This window comes from Microtus oregoni, unplaced genomic scaffold (genome assembly GCF_018167655.1).
Source record: "Microtus oregoni isolate MIOR12 unplaced genomic scaffold, Mior012 000018F_ref0000195, whole genome shotgun sequence".
Taxonomy (NCBI): Eukaryota; Metazoa; Chordata; class Mammalia; order Rodentia; family Cricetidae; genus Microtus; species Microtus oregoni.
This window is the reverse complement of record NW_024543077.1, coordinates 31,629,232-31,647,086: the sequence shown is the minus strand read 5'-3', so window position 1 is coordinate 31,647,086 and position 17,855 is coordinate 31,629,232. Positions and strand designations below refer to the sequence as shown.

General features: G+C 38.5%; 1 protein-coding gene across 1 annotated transcript in view; it reads left to right on the top strand.

The window, feature by feature from the left end:
* Positions 1–17,855, top strand: part of LOC121458966 (collagen alpha-2(V) chain) — a 124,495-nt gene that overhangs the window by 47,303 nt on the left and 59,337 nt on the right. Inside the window, exons 2-3 of the mRNA XM_041668410.1 lie at positions 13,055–13,279; positions 17,623–17,636. Of these exons, the coding sequence (XP_041524344.1) occupies positions 13,055–13,279; positions 17,623–17,636 (239 nt within the window). The remainder of the gene's footprint in view (positions 1–13,054; positions 13,280–17,622; positions 17,637–17,855) is intronic.

Here is a 17,855-nt window from a genome sequence, read left to right as displayed (position 1 = left end):
CTAGGGATATCCACTGAATATGGCCTAAAATGATACAGTAAAACTAGACACAAACCCTATCATCAAGGCAGGATGGGGCAAACAAGTAGGACGAAAAGGTTCCCAAGCTCAGGCAAAAGAATCAGAGACTCCCTGAATCCCATTGTTGGGAGTCCCACTAGAACACCAACTACATAATCATTAGAGCTAGTTCTTAAAACTAGCTAAGTTTTAAGACTTTAAAAAAAGCGAGAAAGTAAAGAGTTGTATATTATATAATTTAAAATGTACATAGTTGATGTTTTTAAATCATACTTTTCAAGTTGCATATATCCCAACATTTTGGAAAATAAACAAATAAATATTATCTGGTTAGTTTAAAGAAAACAGAGAGCACAATGTTGTTATTGTTTGCTATGAATAAGAGTTATTTTTATGCAATAAAAGCAGAATATTCTGGGGAAAGTCATTTCCTGTGCCCTATAAACTAATCTAAAAAGGGAAATGATAGCTGGTATGAAGCCATTTGCTAACCATATTCATGCAAATATCTGAAGGCTTATTTATGACATGGACTTGGTTTTCCCATCAATATCCTACAGGATCTCAGGAAAGCTAGGGGAACTTTCGCCGGATATTAGAACAGGGATATTTCGTGACTGCATAGACCATGCACCTGGAGATGAAATACTGGCCATTAAGAGTCAGGAACTGAAGAGAAAGCACAGAGCTCACATTTCCTATAATAATAACCTCAGTTTTAAACATTGATCATTAGCCTCTCTTTTCAAAATGTCTAATGCTAACTTTCCTATTTTTCCAAGTTAATTCATACTCTTGGGTTTCTTTCCTTCATGCAAGCTCTATTATCCATTTGTTTCATCCAGTTAATCAAATTTCACATTAGATTTTGAACTTCAAAATTTTATTTGTGCAAAATTGTATTCTCTCTAACGTAGAAGTCTGTTTGTCTAACGAAGGGCAAGAGTGATGAGAGAGGGCGTAGGTATATGAATCATAGGCTACATGATTCGCTAACTTTTGCTTGTACTTTAGAAAGTTTCTATCTTTACCAAAACCCTGTAGTACCTCTTTTATGTATGATATTCCCCCTTCTGGGTCTACCCATAAGACACTTCTCCTCTTCTCAGTGATTATTTCACGGGATTCCCCCTCACCTTCCAGACAATCTTCTTCATGACACCATGCGGAATTCCTTGAACATTTCAAGGTCTGCTTAAGAATCTGTTTCATCTTACTCTCAAACATTTATGAAATTTTGTCTTAGACAGTTTTGAACACTTAGCCATGCATGTTGACCACTTTCAACCCCTACCACCCTTTTCTCACGTTTAGATGTATTTGTTTTGTTTTGTGACTCACTGAGATAAACCAGGACGGACAACGCTTCTGGAGCCATTCATTGAAGCCTGGTGGACTCATCAGTTGGTGCACAACTAAAGACATCCATTTCTCCTCCCCAGAATCTATCACGAGCCACTAGTTCAGCAGTAAAGAGGAGGGACTTACTCAGCTGTCCAACTGCTCCCAGGCTTCCTTGATTGATGGCAGTGTTGTTCAGTAGGGGTCCAGTGCACATAATTTAGTTGCTGTGAATTAATGGTTGAAATGGTTACACTGAATACAAAGAATGGTATTTTGCGGACCTTCACCCTATTGCCCACCTCTATCATATTGTCTGCCCTCCATTGAACAATAGTATAAGGTTTAGATCTTATAGGAGGTGAAAGTCTAATTATATATATATATATATATATTCATACATATGCATATATATAGCATCACTGGGACTACTTGAAATCGCTTAAGAAGTAACTGGCTAAAATGGACTTCATTTGAAAAGTCCTTGGCAAACATATTTTTTAAAATATTATTTTATGAATGTTTCTTTTTCTTTCCTGAAAGTTTTTCTGGAGTAGTATGTATAACTCTCGTATCTCTGGCGTGGATGTAATCAAGCATACAGCAAATAGACTCACACAATATAAAGAAGTGATATAAGTAGATTTTCTTAGTATAAACTAAAAATAAAATCCTAGTGTGGGTTTTTGATACGTATCTTAATGCTCACTGTTTACTAGATTCTAAATTAGCATTTGCGAAGGCATTTTTTTCCAAACTAGCCATTGCATAATAACTTTTTTTTTAAAAAAAATGGAAAATGTCATGAGGATATAATCCAGAATTCTGAATCTAAATTTGAAAAAATTGGCTATGGAATTGGACTTGGAAAAACACATTTACAAAAACACATTTATAGTGTATCCTCCTGTCGCCAGAGTTAGTCATTGGCAACAAATATCCCCTCCCTGTTTTCCTGTGCATCTCTGTCCTGGCTTCTGGGGCATTCTGCAGACTACTGAGCAACAACCTTCTCCCAAGGCACCTACTGTGGCCATACCAACAGATTTAGAAACAAGAGTGCCGTTGTTTCCCCTTAGGCAAGGGAGAAGGGGAAAGATGGTAAAGGGATCAATGCAGGAGCAGTCGGTGTGGGGAAGTACCATGTTTCTTCAGATGTATGCCGGACAGCTGGCAGACAAAACGAGTCGGCTGCCAATTGCCAGCATGAGCCAGGAGTAACACTATTACACATCTTAGAACAGGGGTTCTGGAAGGAACCACTTTGGACTTGGTTTTCTTCCTAATAAAAAGGGTGGTACTCAGCACGGTAGAGAAAGGAAACAAGGCATTACAGAATTAACATCACTGAAGTTTTTGATGTCTCTGCCCTCCCACCTAGGTGAGCAGTGTTCCAGCATCCAAGTTTGCCCCGGTTTTATGTTTAAAGAGTGATGTCCTTTTAGCCTAGGTCCATTGACACATTGCTTCCTGCTTCAGTCTGCAAAGGCAGGAAAGCATACATTCACTACCACAGCTTTTATATCTAGAGTTTGTTATAATAATAGATGCTACGTTTTTCTTTATTGAATAAATAACGTATCATCAGGCTGGCCATTATATGGTTTTGTTGTTTCTGTTATAGTTATGCTGGCCAGCCCTATCACCTGGGAACCCTGTCTCTTTAAGAGATAAGCTCCACCCACTCCCAATCTCCCCTTCCCCACCAAGGGAAGCTGGTCTCAGCCCTCTTCTTTTTCTCTCTGCCCACTGTCTGTCCTGAGCTTTCTGTTTCTCTCCCCCTTTCTTTCTTTATCCTGTTTCCTCTCTCTGTGTGTCCCTTTATTTCTCCCCTCTCCCCCTTCCTTATGCTTGCCCAACACCCACTAAAGTAGCTCTCCATAGCCAAGCTCTCTGTGAATGGTGTTCAGCTGGTTCTGAGGTTCAATCAAGCAAGCCTTGACCTTAACCCTACAGTAAAGTGACTCATATAACTGGGAATGCATATTATAAAAGGGTAAACTGGGGACAAAGTCTCGGAAATGAACTTAGGCTCTCAAGTAATGATTCCATCTTTAGTTAGAATCCACTGTCTGCTCGGACAGGGACTTGGAAGGGAGATGCAAGGTAAAATTGAGGTTTGCTTTTGTTCTTCAGTGAAATCACCTGATAGTATTAGTGACAAAATGATGTAAATGAAGCCTTTGCAGAGCAGAGTAAAATTTGGTGCAAGTTTACTTTGCTATGTAGTCTAAATATTTGATAAAACTAGAAATTTCTCAGCCAGACAGTGGTGGTGCATGCCTTTAATTCCAGCACTCGGGAAGCAGAGGCAGGTGAATCTCTGTGAGTTTGAGGCCAGCTTGGTCTACAAGAGCTAGTTCCAGGACAAGCTCTTAAGCTACAGAGAAGCCCTTTCTCAAAAAACCAAACCAAACCAAACCAAAACAAACAAACAAGCAAAAAAAAAAAAAAAAAAAGAAACTAGAAATTTCTCTTTGGGATGAAATCACAGGTGCTCCTTGCCTCTTGTACCATACCCTGGATCCCAGTTCAGAGGGAAGAGAGGAGAAAGAGGCAATGCTTGAACTTTGCTTTAGAAACTTTCTTCGAAGTCTTATAGGACTCTTTGTAATGCAATGAATTGAATCAGAAACCCCTTAAGAATTGAACACTCTTCTGTTGATCATAAAAATAAATCCAAAATAGTTAATCAGAGGGCAGTGAATAAGTAGCAAGTCGATAAAGAACAAATTACAACAAAGAAGTTGATTACCACAATATCTAGATATTCCTTCTCTTTACATTAGTTCAAGTTGACTTTGAACTCAATATGTAGCTGAGGTTGACTTTGAACCCTAATCCTTGCCTTCACCTCCCAATTGCTTGGATTAGAGATGTATTTCACCATTTTGACTATGAGGTACTAAAGCTGGAACCCAGGACTTTGAGCATACGAGGCAAGTACTGTATCGACCAGGCTAATCCATAGCCTCTGAAATAAACGTTTTGTCTATAAACACTAATTATTCTTTTGTATAAGGAATGATGAGAGAGAAGGCAAAATACGATGTAAAGATTGTGAAAAGATAGAGATTTGAAGTAATTCTGAAAAACTGTCTTAGACAAAATATCTAATTTTATACCCACTTGCGTCTCTTCTAGTTAATATTACCACAATATCTTTGAAGCAAGTTCTATAATAAGCAAAAATTAAAATATACGAAACGTCCATTTTAGATTAAGATATCTGCAATGAAAATGTTACTATATAGTGTCACTCCAATCTCTCTCAATTATTTGATGTTCTTGCAAGTATGACCCATAGCTGAAATAAAAAAATTAAATGATGTTTCCTTGCAAATCATGGAATGGCCCAGAATTAAAAGAAATCATGTTTGCATCCAGTATGGTCTATATCTCATCGTTGGTCCTACAGTTGATTTTAGGAAGGATCGTTCTTTCTTACATACCAAAGGGTGTTCCTGAATGATTCTACAACCTAAAGAATCATAATGAAACAATATTCACCAAATTCATTCCACAAATCTTGATTGATCACTTACTGAAATCCTGGCACGGTTTTAGGCTATCAGCAAACATTAGAGAGAAAAGCCGAAAAGTTAGAGAATTGCAATCACATCATGAAGAGGCCAAAAATGCACACAGGAGTGAAAGCTCTTCCATAAAGAACAGAAGGAGAGCAGCCATCAGGGGATAGCAAGGGTGGATGCAGTGGTGGTGACCTACAATCTCAGCACAGTATAGGCTCATTCAGGAGGATCAAGAATTGAAGATTATCCCAGGTCTAGGCTGGATTGGGGTACATAGTGCAACCCTGTGTCAAAAATACACGGAAATAAAACAAAACAGAATAAATAAAGGAGAAAGTCACAAGCATCAGTGGATTAGAGTATTATGGTTTATGTGTCTGTGATACTTTGAGACTTTTCATTAAGTAGTCAGGATGGGTTTTATGAAGAAAATAGCCCTTGAGTTGAGATCTGCAGGTGAAGAAGGAAATCAGGAAGACAAAGCTTTTGCATTTGGTCTTAGCCCAAAGGCTGGGCAGCTGCAGAATATGTATGAATGCATGCATGCATGCATGTATGTATGCGTGTATTTATATATGTTTACTCACAAATAGCGATTCGGTTACATAAAATTATTACTTAGATCTCTATCTATCTATCTATCTATCATCTATCTATCATCTATCTATCTATCTATCTATACATATACATATATATGTTTACTTGTATGAAGTATGTTAGTACCTCCGAATACTGTGTGAGGAGAGTGGATAGGTTCACCTCCTTCTCTGTAGTGGTTTTGCATCTAATCAGGGGCTTAAGCCATGTACTGCATCTCTGTGTGTGAGTAAAGTAACAACAGTAACAACCAACCAAAAGCAGCGGGAAAAGTCATTCTTGCAGACTGAGCTGTAGATGAGCCTTGCACATAAATATGTGCAGTCTTCATTTCATAACCTGGCCCCACTTATTCCCATTTCCAAATGGCACATGGGAAGACATTCAAGTCGTATCTCATAAGAGAGTCTCTGCTTTCATTTTTTCCATCTTAAGTCAAGTAAGACCAGCGGTTTTGCTAGTTAACTGAAAATCATTTGTGTATGATTAAAAAACCTTTAATGACAGAATTAAGGAAATTACCTCTGGCTTCATTTACCAAGACTGTTCATTTGTAGACTGACCTAAATTTGTGTGGGGAGGTCATCATCTTTGTAATTTCTCAGATTTTAATAACATCTCTAAAATTTTTCATGTTGCTTTAGATTATAAAACAAAATCATTCTTAATAGAACAGGAATTTCAGCTCAGCTCAAGAACCTTCGGGTATTGTGGTAGACAATTCTTCTGTCCCTGTTTCTGGGAACTTTGTTAAAATTTTCAAAGTTTCAGTCGTTGCTCCCTGGATGTTTCTTCTTCCAGGTTTGTATGTGGTGAGATGGTTTCAGGGTGATTTCCTCACCTCTGGAAAACTGAAGGGAGCGAGAAAAACTGACATAAAGTGTCCAGGGGTAGGATATATCATCCAATGACAGCTTGTAGTGACCCACTTCCTCCAGCTGGGCCCCATGTGCTAATAATAGCCCATTCAACTGTGAACTCATTGCTTTAATCCATTGGTGAAGTTACTACGTTCATGATCTAACCTTCTCTGAACAGAGGAAGCTGAGGACCAAGACCTTTGGCGTTTCATGTTTAAACACAACAAGTTGTCTCTGGTGACTTCCAATGCTTCTGACTTTTAAAGTGTGAGAAAGAAGGACATGGCACCTCTGGCATGCACTCGACAGGGAAAAATGAATGACCCTCTCCTTGTCTTTTCCTGTGCTAATAGGTGCTTCAGAGAGGAAAGACTTTGCTTAAAGAGTGTCGGGAAGCCAGATGGAGCTGAGGTTGTCCATCCTTGCTGGGAAGTGTCCCCAGCCAGGTCCAGACGGTTGTGGTTGTCCATCCTTGCTATGGACAGTCTCCATGGCTGGGTTCAGGGAGATGGGTGGTAGTGTTTGCTGTTGCATCCTTTGTGCACAAGAGGAAAGTGAAGTGAACATTAAATATGGCATCCCAGACCTTCACGACCCCAGCGTGGGATGAGGTGAACTCGGTCAGGAAGGCAATTGTTCAGAAATACAAGCTGTTAGGACCAACACTTCCTTCTTCCTGTCTGGCCTCACAGAGGTCTTGACACCAGAGGCACTCTGTCAATCCACCATGTTACCCATTTCCTTTCATTCAAAATAAGAGTCCTCTGGAAATTTAAGAGATGAAAGTGCTGTTTTTCAATATATACTTTTCTTTGATCCTCATCCACACTATGAGACAGAAATTTATAAAAGCCTTCTTATAAGACATCAGGCAAACATTCCTGAGATGGCCACTATTTGGGGACCCAATGAATTTACAGCTCAGGAGAAGAAATTGATCAGAACAAACATCTGTCTGAACAAGAGAGGAGAAGTTATTGCAATATAAGGGCATGGCATACTTTCTACAGGGAAGACCTTCAGTGAACTATATAGTTAAAGGTCCTTAGGTTATTCGGAATTTTACTTTTAAGGCTTAATAGTAGTATGAGCATAGATTTAAAACTATTTTCTTCAGGTTCTATGAAGAAGAACGTTAGTTATATTATTTAGGAATTAAGTATCTCTGGCTTACAAAGGTTTCAATATATATCTTTCATTTCTCAAAATTCCTTCCTTCCTTCCTTCCTCCCTCCCTCCCTTCCTTCCTTCTTTGTGTGTGAGCTATCTGTTTGTGTGTTGGTTGGTGGGGGCCAGAAGAGGTTACTGCATTCCCTGGAACTAGATTTACAGGACAATTATGAACTTTGGGTGTTGGGAACTGAACTCAAGTCCTCTGCGAGAATAGTAGGTGATTATAACCCCTCCATGTCTTTCCAGCCTTTCCCCTCCTTCCCCTACCTCTTTCTTCAGCCTTTCCCCTTCTCCCCTACCTCTCTTTTTTGAGATAAAATATCATGATATAGCCCCAGCTGGCTTTGAACTTGAGATCTTCTATGTGGGCATCTTTTGCACATAAACTGCATATGAAGGAATGGAAAAGTGGGGAATGTTAGCACAGAGTTGGCAAAGGGCAGCTTTAAAAATCTTCCTTTTCTGGTTGTTGGTTGTTAAAAGATGGTGTGTGTGCCCTGCCATCTAGTGATTAAGTGCTGAATGCGGACAATTAAATCCGAAAGCACATCAGATTTGTAAGAACACAGATCTATATAAAAGAAAAACTTTTTATAAACATAGAGCCATTGAGTTGATTTCAAGTGAAAGGTGATTAAACAAAATGCATCTCTCCATCGCGTTCCCCGCGCCAGGTCTTTTTGGGTGACTCACAATGGAGTCGGTCTGCTGCGGTACTGAGTAAGGGAACGCAATCCTGTAGCCTGCAGTTCAAATGCGGGCAATTACATCACAGAAATTAGAGAAGAGTAAAAATATGGCCGTATTTTGACCTTTTTCAAATGTTAGTGACATTAATAAACTCTCAGCAGCAAAAAGTGCAAGCAGCATGAAATTACAGATTTGCAGGACGTGTGTGTGTGTGTGTGTGTGATGTGTGTATGTGTGCATGTGTGTGTTTTCTAGGACTCAAATCTAGACTATAGATCTGAGCCTGGATTCTGTTTCTGAATTGAGTAGCAGAGTCTTGAGGGCGCTATTAGATTTCTCAGGATTTCTTCTGAAAATTCCTACTCTTTTGCTGGTATTCATGCAATAATTATTCCACGACAACATCTTTGTAATTCTTTTCGTCATTTTGTTTCCTGTTCTGCTTTTCATTTAAGTAATTGGCCCTGTAGAAACACAAAGGACGGTAGCCACGTTCTGCACAACGGCCACGCAGAAACACGGAGGAGTTTATGAGCTCTACTTTCTAAGCACTCTTACTGTGCACACATATTTCCTTCAGACACGCACAGCAAGTCTTCACTGGGCCCTCTGTGATGGGAACAGATTCTTGTGTGGGTGAGGAGAAGGCATGCCTCAGAAGTGAATGTGGGTTTTCATCTCCTTGCCATGTAAAAGCATTCTGACTACGTGTCCATATCATCTTAAGTTTAATTATAAATTCTCAGGAGAAAGAGACCAGGGATGAATCCGAGTACAAAACCAGCTTTTGCATTGCCATTTCAAGAAAGCTATACAGTGGCCCCTTCTCTGCCCCTGGAGCTGAGATCATATTGTCTCAGACTTCCAGGGAGAAATCGTTCTCATTTGTGTTAACACAGAACTGAAAGGGTGAGTCTTTTTTTCCAATCTCTCTCTCTCACTTCCTCCTGCTCCCTGCCCCGCTTCTTGGGGTCAAGAACAAGTTTATTTGGCTTTCAGAGAAAACAGTACAGATTATTTGAAAAATTCCCAGCAGTCACCAGGAGAAGATGTAGAACAAGAAATGACTTTTAAGTTAGGGATGAAATAGAAACAGCTTTGTCGACAAAGGCAAAAGTATTCCAAACAACACAAACGGACTAGTGAGCTGGAGAAAGAGTTCTCCAGACCTTGTTTCCTAAAGTCGCTGCAGAAATAGGATTAAGCTATCTGCTGAGATTTGTACACATTTTAGTAATACCCAAGTGAAAATTTGCATGCCATCTTGGGTATTTTTACTTTCCAGTTTTAGTTCCAGTTATATTGCATATATCATCACGACTAATACATGTGATAATACACTATGTCTAAGAATATTTCATTATCTATATGAATTTAAATTTGTTGTTTATAGCACACTGTTGCAAAATTAAAATTATATAAGCACAATTCTATATTAATTATATTTAATTAGTATTCATGCATTGTATAATAATTTATACAAATCTATTTTTAGTGTATAAATAAATATAACTTCACAATGTTGTATAAAGCATTATATATCAGACTATATATATTAATATATGATGTTCCATAGTGATAAATTTATATATAAAACAGAACACATATATCTTCAGTATTTGAATGATCAGCACATACCCAATACCACCTCATCCCGTTAATATGTTTGAACATTACCAACCCTCAACCTTGACCCCCCCAAATTGTAGAGAAATAGCTATTTGACCTAACAGATTATTTAATTTTCAAGCAATGAATTTAAAAGCAGAAAGTAGATGTTGCTTCCTCAACCAGAAACTTAATGAGCAAAGTTCCTTTGATTCTGAAAATTACGTTTATTTATTTATTTATTCTGTACGCCTGTCCACATGTTTGTATGGAAGAGATGGGGAACATGGAACTTGAGCGTGGAAGACAGAGGAAAACTCTGGGCCTGCTCTCGTTACATTTCGCGGAGTCCCCTGGGCTTGAGTTCAAGCTTGGCTACAGACGACTTTATCCACTGAGCCATATTGGCGCTCAGAAGTTATTTTAAATTTATCTATTTATTGTAGTAGTTCAATTAATTGTGAACTGAGTCCATGTTTATATGGATCACGTTTTGGAATGTTTATTTTGGAAGGAGAATGCTTAAAACTAATTTTAATGCAAGCACAGCACAATCTATTGCTTGAGAATTTCATACATGCACATGCAATTTAATTAATGACTCCATTTCCTCTTCTCCAGTTACTCTAGTATCCCCTGACCACTTAGTTTTCCCAGTACTGTTGGCTCTTTTACTTTAAATTTAGGGTTCATGTACCGCTGCCTGAAGGTGCATGGATGTAGGTGGCCTTAGCGGGGCATCTTTGACAATATCCTGACTCTCCCTGCCCCACAAGCTACCAGTTGCCAACAAATCCTCAACTAGGGGTGGGGCTTCAGAAGCCCCGCCTCTGATCATGCTCAGGTTTTGATTGGCTTGATCTCGTGCAATCAATTCCTGCTGATGTGAGCTCCGGTGTGCCGCTCTGACACGTCTGGGACATACTGTTTGGTTGGAGACAGTCACTGTTTCTGTATCTCACAACCCTTCCTCTCTTCTCTCTTGGTTTCTCCCTCCCTCCCTCCCTCCCTCCCTCCCTCCCCTTCCCCCCTCCCTCCCTCCCTCCTTCTGTCCCTCCCTTCCTTCTCTTTGGAAATATTGATACAGGATCTCACTGTGCAGTTCTGGCTGGCCTGGCCAGGCTCTCACAATCTTATTGACTCTTCCTCTGCGATGATAACTGAGCTTTAGTGGGTGGGCTGTGGTATAGGTGTCCATCCCCGTCTTGTTCTGAGCACTTGACAGATGACCTGTTTATTGCTGGAATTGGGGTACTATTTTGTTGTTTCAGTTTCATTCCTGGAACTTCAGCACCTGAAGAAGTTTGTGAGTTGAGTGCTCCCCAATTCCTCTGTTCAATTGCCTTTCATCTTTCTGTGGAGGTATTGAAACTGCCAGTTGAGAACTGTTTTAGAAGGGTTGAGATGCCCATTTTCCTTTGTGAGGTTTTTGCAGAAGGTTCTAGAGGGAAGCTGGGTCTAAACAAGGGAACAGATTGTCTCCTTGTTGAAGAAGGCCATATGGGGTGGGATTCTGAAGAAAAACCTTTGGTATCTGTAGCCTGTGATAGCCATGAAGATACAGGAAAACTGAAGAAACTGGGATCTAGGGACCAGGCAAGAGGATATTTTGTGCAGACCAGAAAGCAACTGCCGTTGCCATATGGAGGAGTTCTGGTGCTAGGGGCGAGAAGTTCTGAGTATTTAGAACTGTGCTATGGTTCTATCTGTGTTCTGTTATGCACAGGAGGTCTCTTATTGAAGCTAATCATATAATACGTGTATTCTTTCAAGTTAACTAAAATTGTTGTTGCTTCACATGCACACACGTGTACATATTTCTCCATATTAAAAATAACTTATCAGCTGGGTGGTGGCACATGCCTTTAATACTAGCTCTTGGGAGACAGAGGCAGGCAGATCTCGGTGGTTTACAAAATGAGTTCCAGGACAGGCTCCAAAGCTACAGAGAGACCCTGTCTTGGAAACAAAGAAACAAACAAACAAACAAAGAAAGAAACAACCAAACAAAAACCTTCTATCTAAATATAGAAAGGTAATTAATAAAATAACATAAAACCCACAATATTATTTTTGTTATGACTTTGATGAATTGGTTTCAATGTAAAGATATTTTTTGTCTTTATCTGTATGAGTTTTGTGTTTCTGTTACAATTTAAAAAACAAATATCCTCAGTTTGGCATGGTTAAAGGAAACGTAATGCAAGAGACAGGAAATGGTTATTTCATTTTCAATTCGGGTTTAAAATAATTCCCAGAAGTCCATATGCTATTCTCTGGAAGTTTCTCTCAGTACACGAATCTGCTTGAACTCTTTTGAGATTGAGATTTACTTGTATAAAATCTCCAGGAAGTACAAAGTCATCTAGGGTACACATGGACTGAAGTTACTCATTCCCTCTCAAAATCCTTTTTGCTCTCTATTTTCAGGTTGTTTCTTTCTGTTCTTCTTTACCAAACTGTATTATGCACAATTACTCATAATTTTGAAAGTAAAGTCTTGTGAGGAGCATTCCTTGGTGAAATGGCATACTTACTTTGGATCATGTTTTTCCTCGTCATCTGTTAGGGGGACACGTATTTCATTTATCTTTACATGATGAACAGATACTCACTGTTTTATGTGAATAAATCCATCTGTCTTTTGTCTCCTACAGAGATTAGTCCCTTTTCGTCTCTCCTCCCCTTCTTTATTCTCCTCCTCCTTCCCTCTGTGAGTGGTACCTTCCACAACTGCTTTCTATCTGTGTTTTGGGACCGAATTTCTCCCTGAAGTTGGCTGGGTTGAGTGTTTGGGTAGCTCTGGGAAATCCTACCAGTACTAGGTTACAGACATACGTGACTGACTACACTTGCTCAGTCTTTTATATGGGTGGTGGGAATCTAAACCCAGCTCCCCATGCCTGCACAACAGGGCTTTTCCTGATCCAGCTAGGTCTCAAGCCCTAGGATATTACTTCTTAGAAGTTTTTTTTTTTTTTTTTTTTTTTTTGGTTTTTCGAGACAGGGTTTCTCTGTGGCTTTGGAGCCTGTCCTGGAACTCGCTCTGTAGACCAGGCTGGTCTCGAACTCACAGAGATCCGCCTGCCTCTGCCTCCCGAGTGCTGGGATTAAAGGCGTGCGCCACCATCGCCCGGCCCTTCTTAGAAGTTTTAAGACCAAAACGATACTTTATTATCTTAAACATTCCGCAAATTATGAATTACTATCATCTTTTCATTTTTATTTCAGATGAATACGAGGAAGAAGTGGCCTGTACTCAAGGTGGCCAGATGTATTTAAATAGAGACATTTGGAAACCTTCTGCGTGCCAGATCTGTGTCTGTGACAATGGTGCCATTCTTTGTGACAAGATAGAGTGCCCAGAAATGCTCAGCTGTGCCAATCCTATAACACCTGCTGGAGAGTGCTGTCCAGTATGCCCACAAACCCCTGGAGGTGCAGACACTAATTTTGGTAAGCATGCTCACGGCTGTTTCAGAATCGAGTCCATGGCTTTATTTCAGAGTAATTATTGCCCACATAGTTCAACAATCTGGATGAATAATCACAGCAACTAACTCGGTGACCTCAGAAGCTAATGACTTTGAAATCAGTAAACTAATATACATAATATATTATATATATATAATATAATATAATATAATATAATATGTGTGTGTGTGTGTGTGTGTGTGTGTAATGAAACTCATGGAGCAAGTAGAGAACCTGGTTTTCCCTCCTGAGGCTGATTAATATATAGAAATAGATACATAATGATTTCTTGTTTTCTTAACTATCAGAGGACCATGTTTTAAATGGTTATATCTAATTAGAGGACAATTGTGCGTTATAGGTGGCTGTTGTTATTTTGTATATAAAGGGTGCCTCCACGATACTTTGTGGACTTTCATTGTTTAATATCCAAGGGAAAATGCAGAACACATATTTATTGCCTCCGGTACAAGCTTCACCCTATAGAATACAAAAATTATTCATAATAAAGTTTACTGATCTAGCAATTTATCTTACATCACCTCAAAAATCCAAGGCATGATTAGTGTGAACGATGTAATGGAAAGAAATGGAAGCAAGTTCTTGGAGAAAAAAAGGATAATAATTAGTGGGTTTAAAAAGGATTTTTAAAAATGTGTTTAAGTGTAATTGATATATATATATATATCAATTTGATTATTAATCAAAGAGACAGTCATGTATTACATTTTCATATTTTAATGAGTTACATAAGGCCAACCCCTAAGCTTTTAAGTTGTTTGCTTTATTCCATGTACTGCCATTGTCAAAATATTATCAAGGTTTCCTTTTGCTTTTCACAAATCCCATTTGACAACAAAAATATAATGAAGTATTCAACAGTACATACATGGACATATTAGACAGCCACTTATATCTTTTCATCTTGGATATTATTTAGAGGAAACAATGCACCTAAGATAAATACTTAAACTCAAATTTATACGGTATGATAAACACACGTCATAGAATGATAAAGACAAAGAAGCTCCTGGAAGCAGACCTAATTTCATAGGGGCCCAGGAATCAGTACCATTAAACCATGGGGATAAAGAAATAGCACGTGGGAGTGTGTCAGCAAATGTTGGAGAGCAAAATCGCTAACTTCCTGCCGCTAATCAGTACTTGAAAGTGCAACTCCTTCCTAGAGAAGTAGTGGCAATGAATGGCAACAGACTTATACTAATGAAGCATGAAGTAAGGGTAACTGTTATCAGCTAAATTTATGAGACAAAACCACACTGGCATATGTGTGGTCATAGACCAGGTAAAATTTATGGAGCTGAATACAGTGGCACTTGCCTTTAATTGAGGAGTTGGAATGTGATGAAGAGATCAAGGGTTCAAAGTCAGCCTGAGCTACAGACTGAGTTCAAGGCTAGCAAGATCTAAGGACCAGGCATCAAATCCAAACAAAATTAGCTCATACCAAATTGAGCTTACAATATTCTCAGCATTTCTAGAGCTTTCTGAGTGCTGGGTGCTTTATGTATAAATAAGGCATACGAAGTACTAAGATGTACCTCCAGGTCGAAACCTAGGAAAGCCATAATTGTGTCTAAGAGAAAAACCCTTTTGTCAGGATTCATGTGCGAGTGATGTGAAAGCAATAGAAAAAACAAAACGGAAAGATGAACTAGGAAGTTGAACAATGAGGGGATTGTGCACAAATTACAGAAGAGGTAGAGATGACATCCATGAGAAGAGAAAAATAAAAATTAATCAAGAAGAATTAAGCATATCAAAAGGCAGACGCTATGTAGAAGATGCTCATATAATTAAAAAGTCTCCAAAGATCCTAAGACAATGGAGCAGAGCAAATCGTGACGTAATGGACGAAAACTGCCTGCAGCACTAACAGAACCTGGGCAAACCCTTTTGCTAGTTGGGAAAACCAGGCAGAAATTTGAAAATTATAATCTTTCCCTCTGTGCATTTTGCATGACTGGTGGCATATAGTCAGTAGCCACTCTAGACATGCTCTTTGAAGGCCATCATCATTTCCACAAAAACAAAAGTGTGCATTTATAAAACCTAAGGAAACTGAGTAAAAAAATTACCATAAGGCAGTATAGCATAAAATTAACCAGCAGAAATGTACAGATTTTTTTTCTGTAAAATAGTTGCATTACAATATAAATAACGAGAATAAAATATATCCCATTCATAGCAATAACAAATATCTATAGTTAAGATAAAACACAGAAAAAATAGCTGATAAAGTTATAATAGATAAGCAAAGGCTGAGAAATGTGAACATTCTATTGTATTCTTATCATGAATATTAATTATCATAACTCCTCTAGAATGGCTGCATTTTAGACAAACCTTAGATTCACAACAATCACACATTTTAAAGCAGTGCAAAGCACAAATAGTTGACAGAATATGAGATAAAAGGGAATTCTATTCATGTCAAAAATAACAGATTTCTTTTGTAATCCTGAAACATAGAAGGCTTTTTTTTCAGGGTCTGGTCAAGTCCAGCGGTAAAGGATTCAGACCTCATGAGTGAGGTCTTAGGTTCATTTCCCAGCATGCAAACAAACAAGGAAAGCAAAATAAAAACAAACGTTTGTTTGTTTTTGCCCTTTTACTCTTTGTTCTTTTGGGGGGACGGCCACTCAGTTCCCAAATAATTACACACACACGGAGACTATTTTTACTTATAATGCCTGATCTTAGCTTGCCTTGGTTCTTGTCAGCTTTTCTTAAATTATCCCAACCATGTTTTGCCTCTGTGCTTTTTCCTTTTCTTGAGTCTGTATATCTTACTTTCACTCTTGTTCCATGGCTGGCTCCTGATGTCCTCCTCTCCTTGTTCTCTTGCTCCTCCTTTTCTTCCCAGATTTCTCCTCCTATTTATTCTCTCTTTCTGTCAGCCCCGCCTATCCTTGCTCCTGCCTCGCTATTGGCCGTTCAGCTCTTTATTAGACCATCAGGTGTTTCAGGCAGGCAAAGCATCACAGCTTTGCAGAATTAAACAAATGAAGCATGAACAAAAGCAACACACCTCAAAACAGTATTCTACAACACACTGGCATGCAAGCAATAAAGTAACTTTGTAATTCAAGTCACAAAGGATGACAATGTTTTAAATAGAAAGAAATTTCAGCTACAAATAATAAAATTTCAATAACAAAAAATAGGAGAAGAAATGACATATTTTTTTAAAGGAAATTTGACTATGATACCTGTCAGAGTTCCTCAAAATCAAAATTAGGAATCAGTCACATTGTTTCATCTAGCAAATTGAACAATATAGTGGTGTTTGTTAGCACACTGTATCACCAGCTATTGTTATGAGTTTTGTTCACTGACTACAAGATGATCAAGCGGCTGCAACCTCAGGAGGTGGTATATTGATAATATGTCAAATTATAATTATCTATTCATTGGCTCAAAGAGTTTAAGGAAATTTGTCTGATAAATATGCTTACTGGTGGTCATATTTATTCATTTCACATCATTTATAATAATTGACATGGTTCGTGGCTAGTCCATCAAAACCCCAAATTATCCCAATTTCTATATTTCTCTCAGTTCCATTTTTCAAAATATATATGGCAGGGTAATAAGCTATCTTTAGTAATTAGAAAGAAAAGCCAGAAACAATCCAAACAATTAATTGTGGGGAAAGTAAGGCTGTTAAATGGACTGTACTGGATTCACGTGATGAGGTCCTGATTTGAAAAGCAAACAGGAAGACAAATTATGCAAAGATTTGTGTGATGTAACTATCTATTACTATATGCAGACAAGGATAGGAGAATAAGGAAAAATTGGGTACCTGATATCATTTACTTATTTATGAGGATTATATACATGAAAGAAATAGCAGTGACTTCTAATGGCACAGGGCTTGGCAGAGACCAGGAAACACGGGACAGAGGACATGACGTGGGTTACAGATTTCCATTGCAGAGTTGGACGTTCAATATAATTTGCATTTGAACTAAACCTCTTGACTCTTTTAAAGTATTAAAAACAACAGACAACTCTAAACATAATTTATGATAAAATGAGAAGGCTTTGCTAACTCTACAATCACCGTAAATGTTGTGAAGAAAATTATGATCACATGAGGATAATCCAAATATATGTGCAATGTCCTTTGTTAGAATTGTTTCAAAGCAGTTTTTGCACTCTGCCATATTCGTGCAGAGATAACCTGTCTGTGTTGAAATCTTTATCTATAAGAAATAAACTATTGAAAGCATATATACTGCGTGTTTTTCATAGTCATTGCTCCATAAAGTGATATGTTTATTCTTTTCTTTTTGTAGGTAGAGGAAGGAAGGTGAGTTTTACTTTGTATTGTTTCTTTTCCACAAGCAAAGCTCTTTCTGAGACAATCCACACAGAACTGTGCTTTGAAATGTCTGGAAGCTTGGAGTGGAGTGTAAGGTAACCTGAAATACACAGAGACTGAACTGTATCCACAGTTCCTTGACTGCTGAGAGTTACAGAGGCTGCTAACCTACTGGTTCTGCAGTTCGTTTGTCTTTTCTGTGTTCAG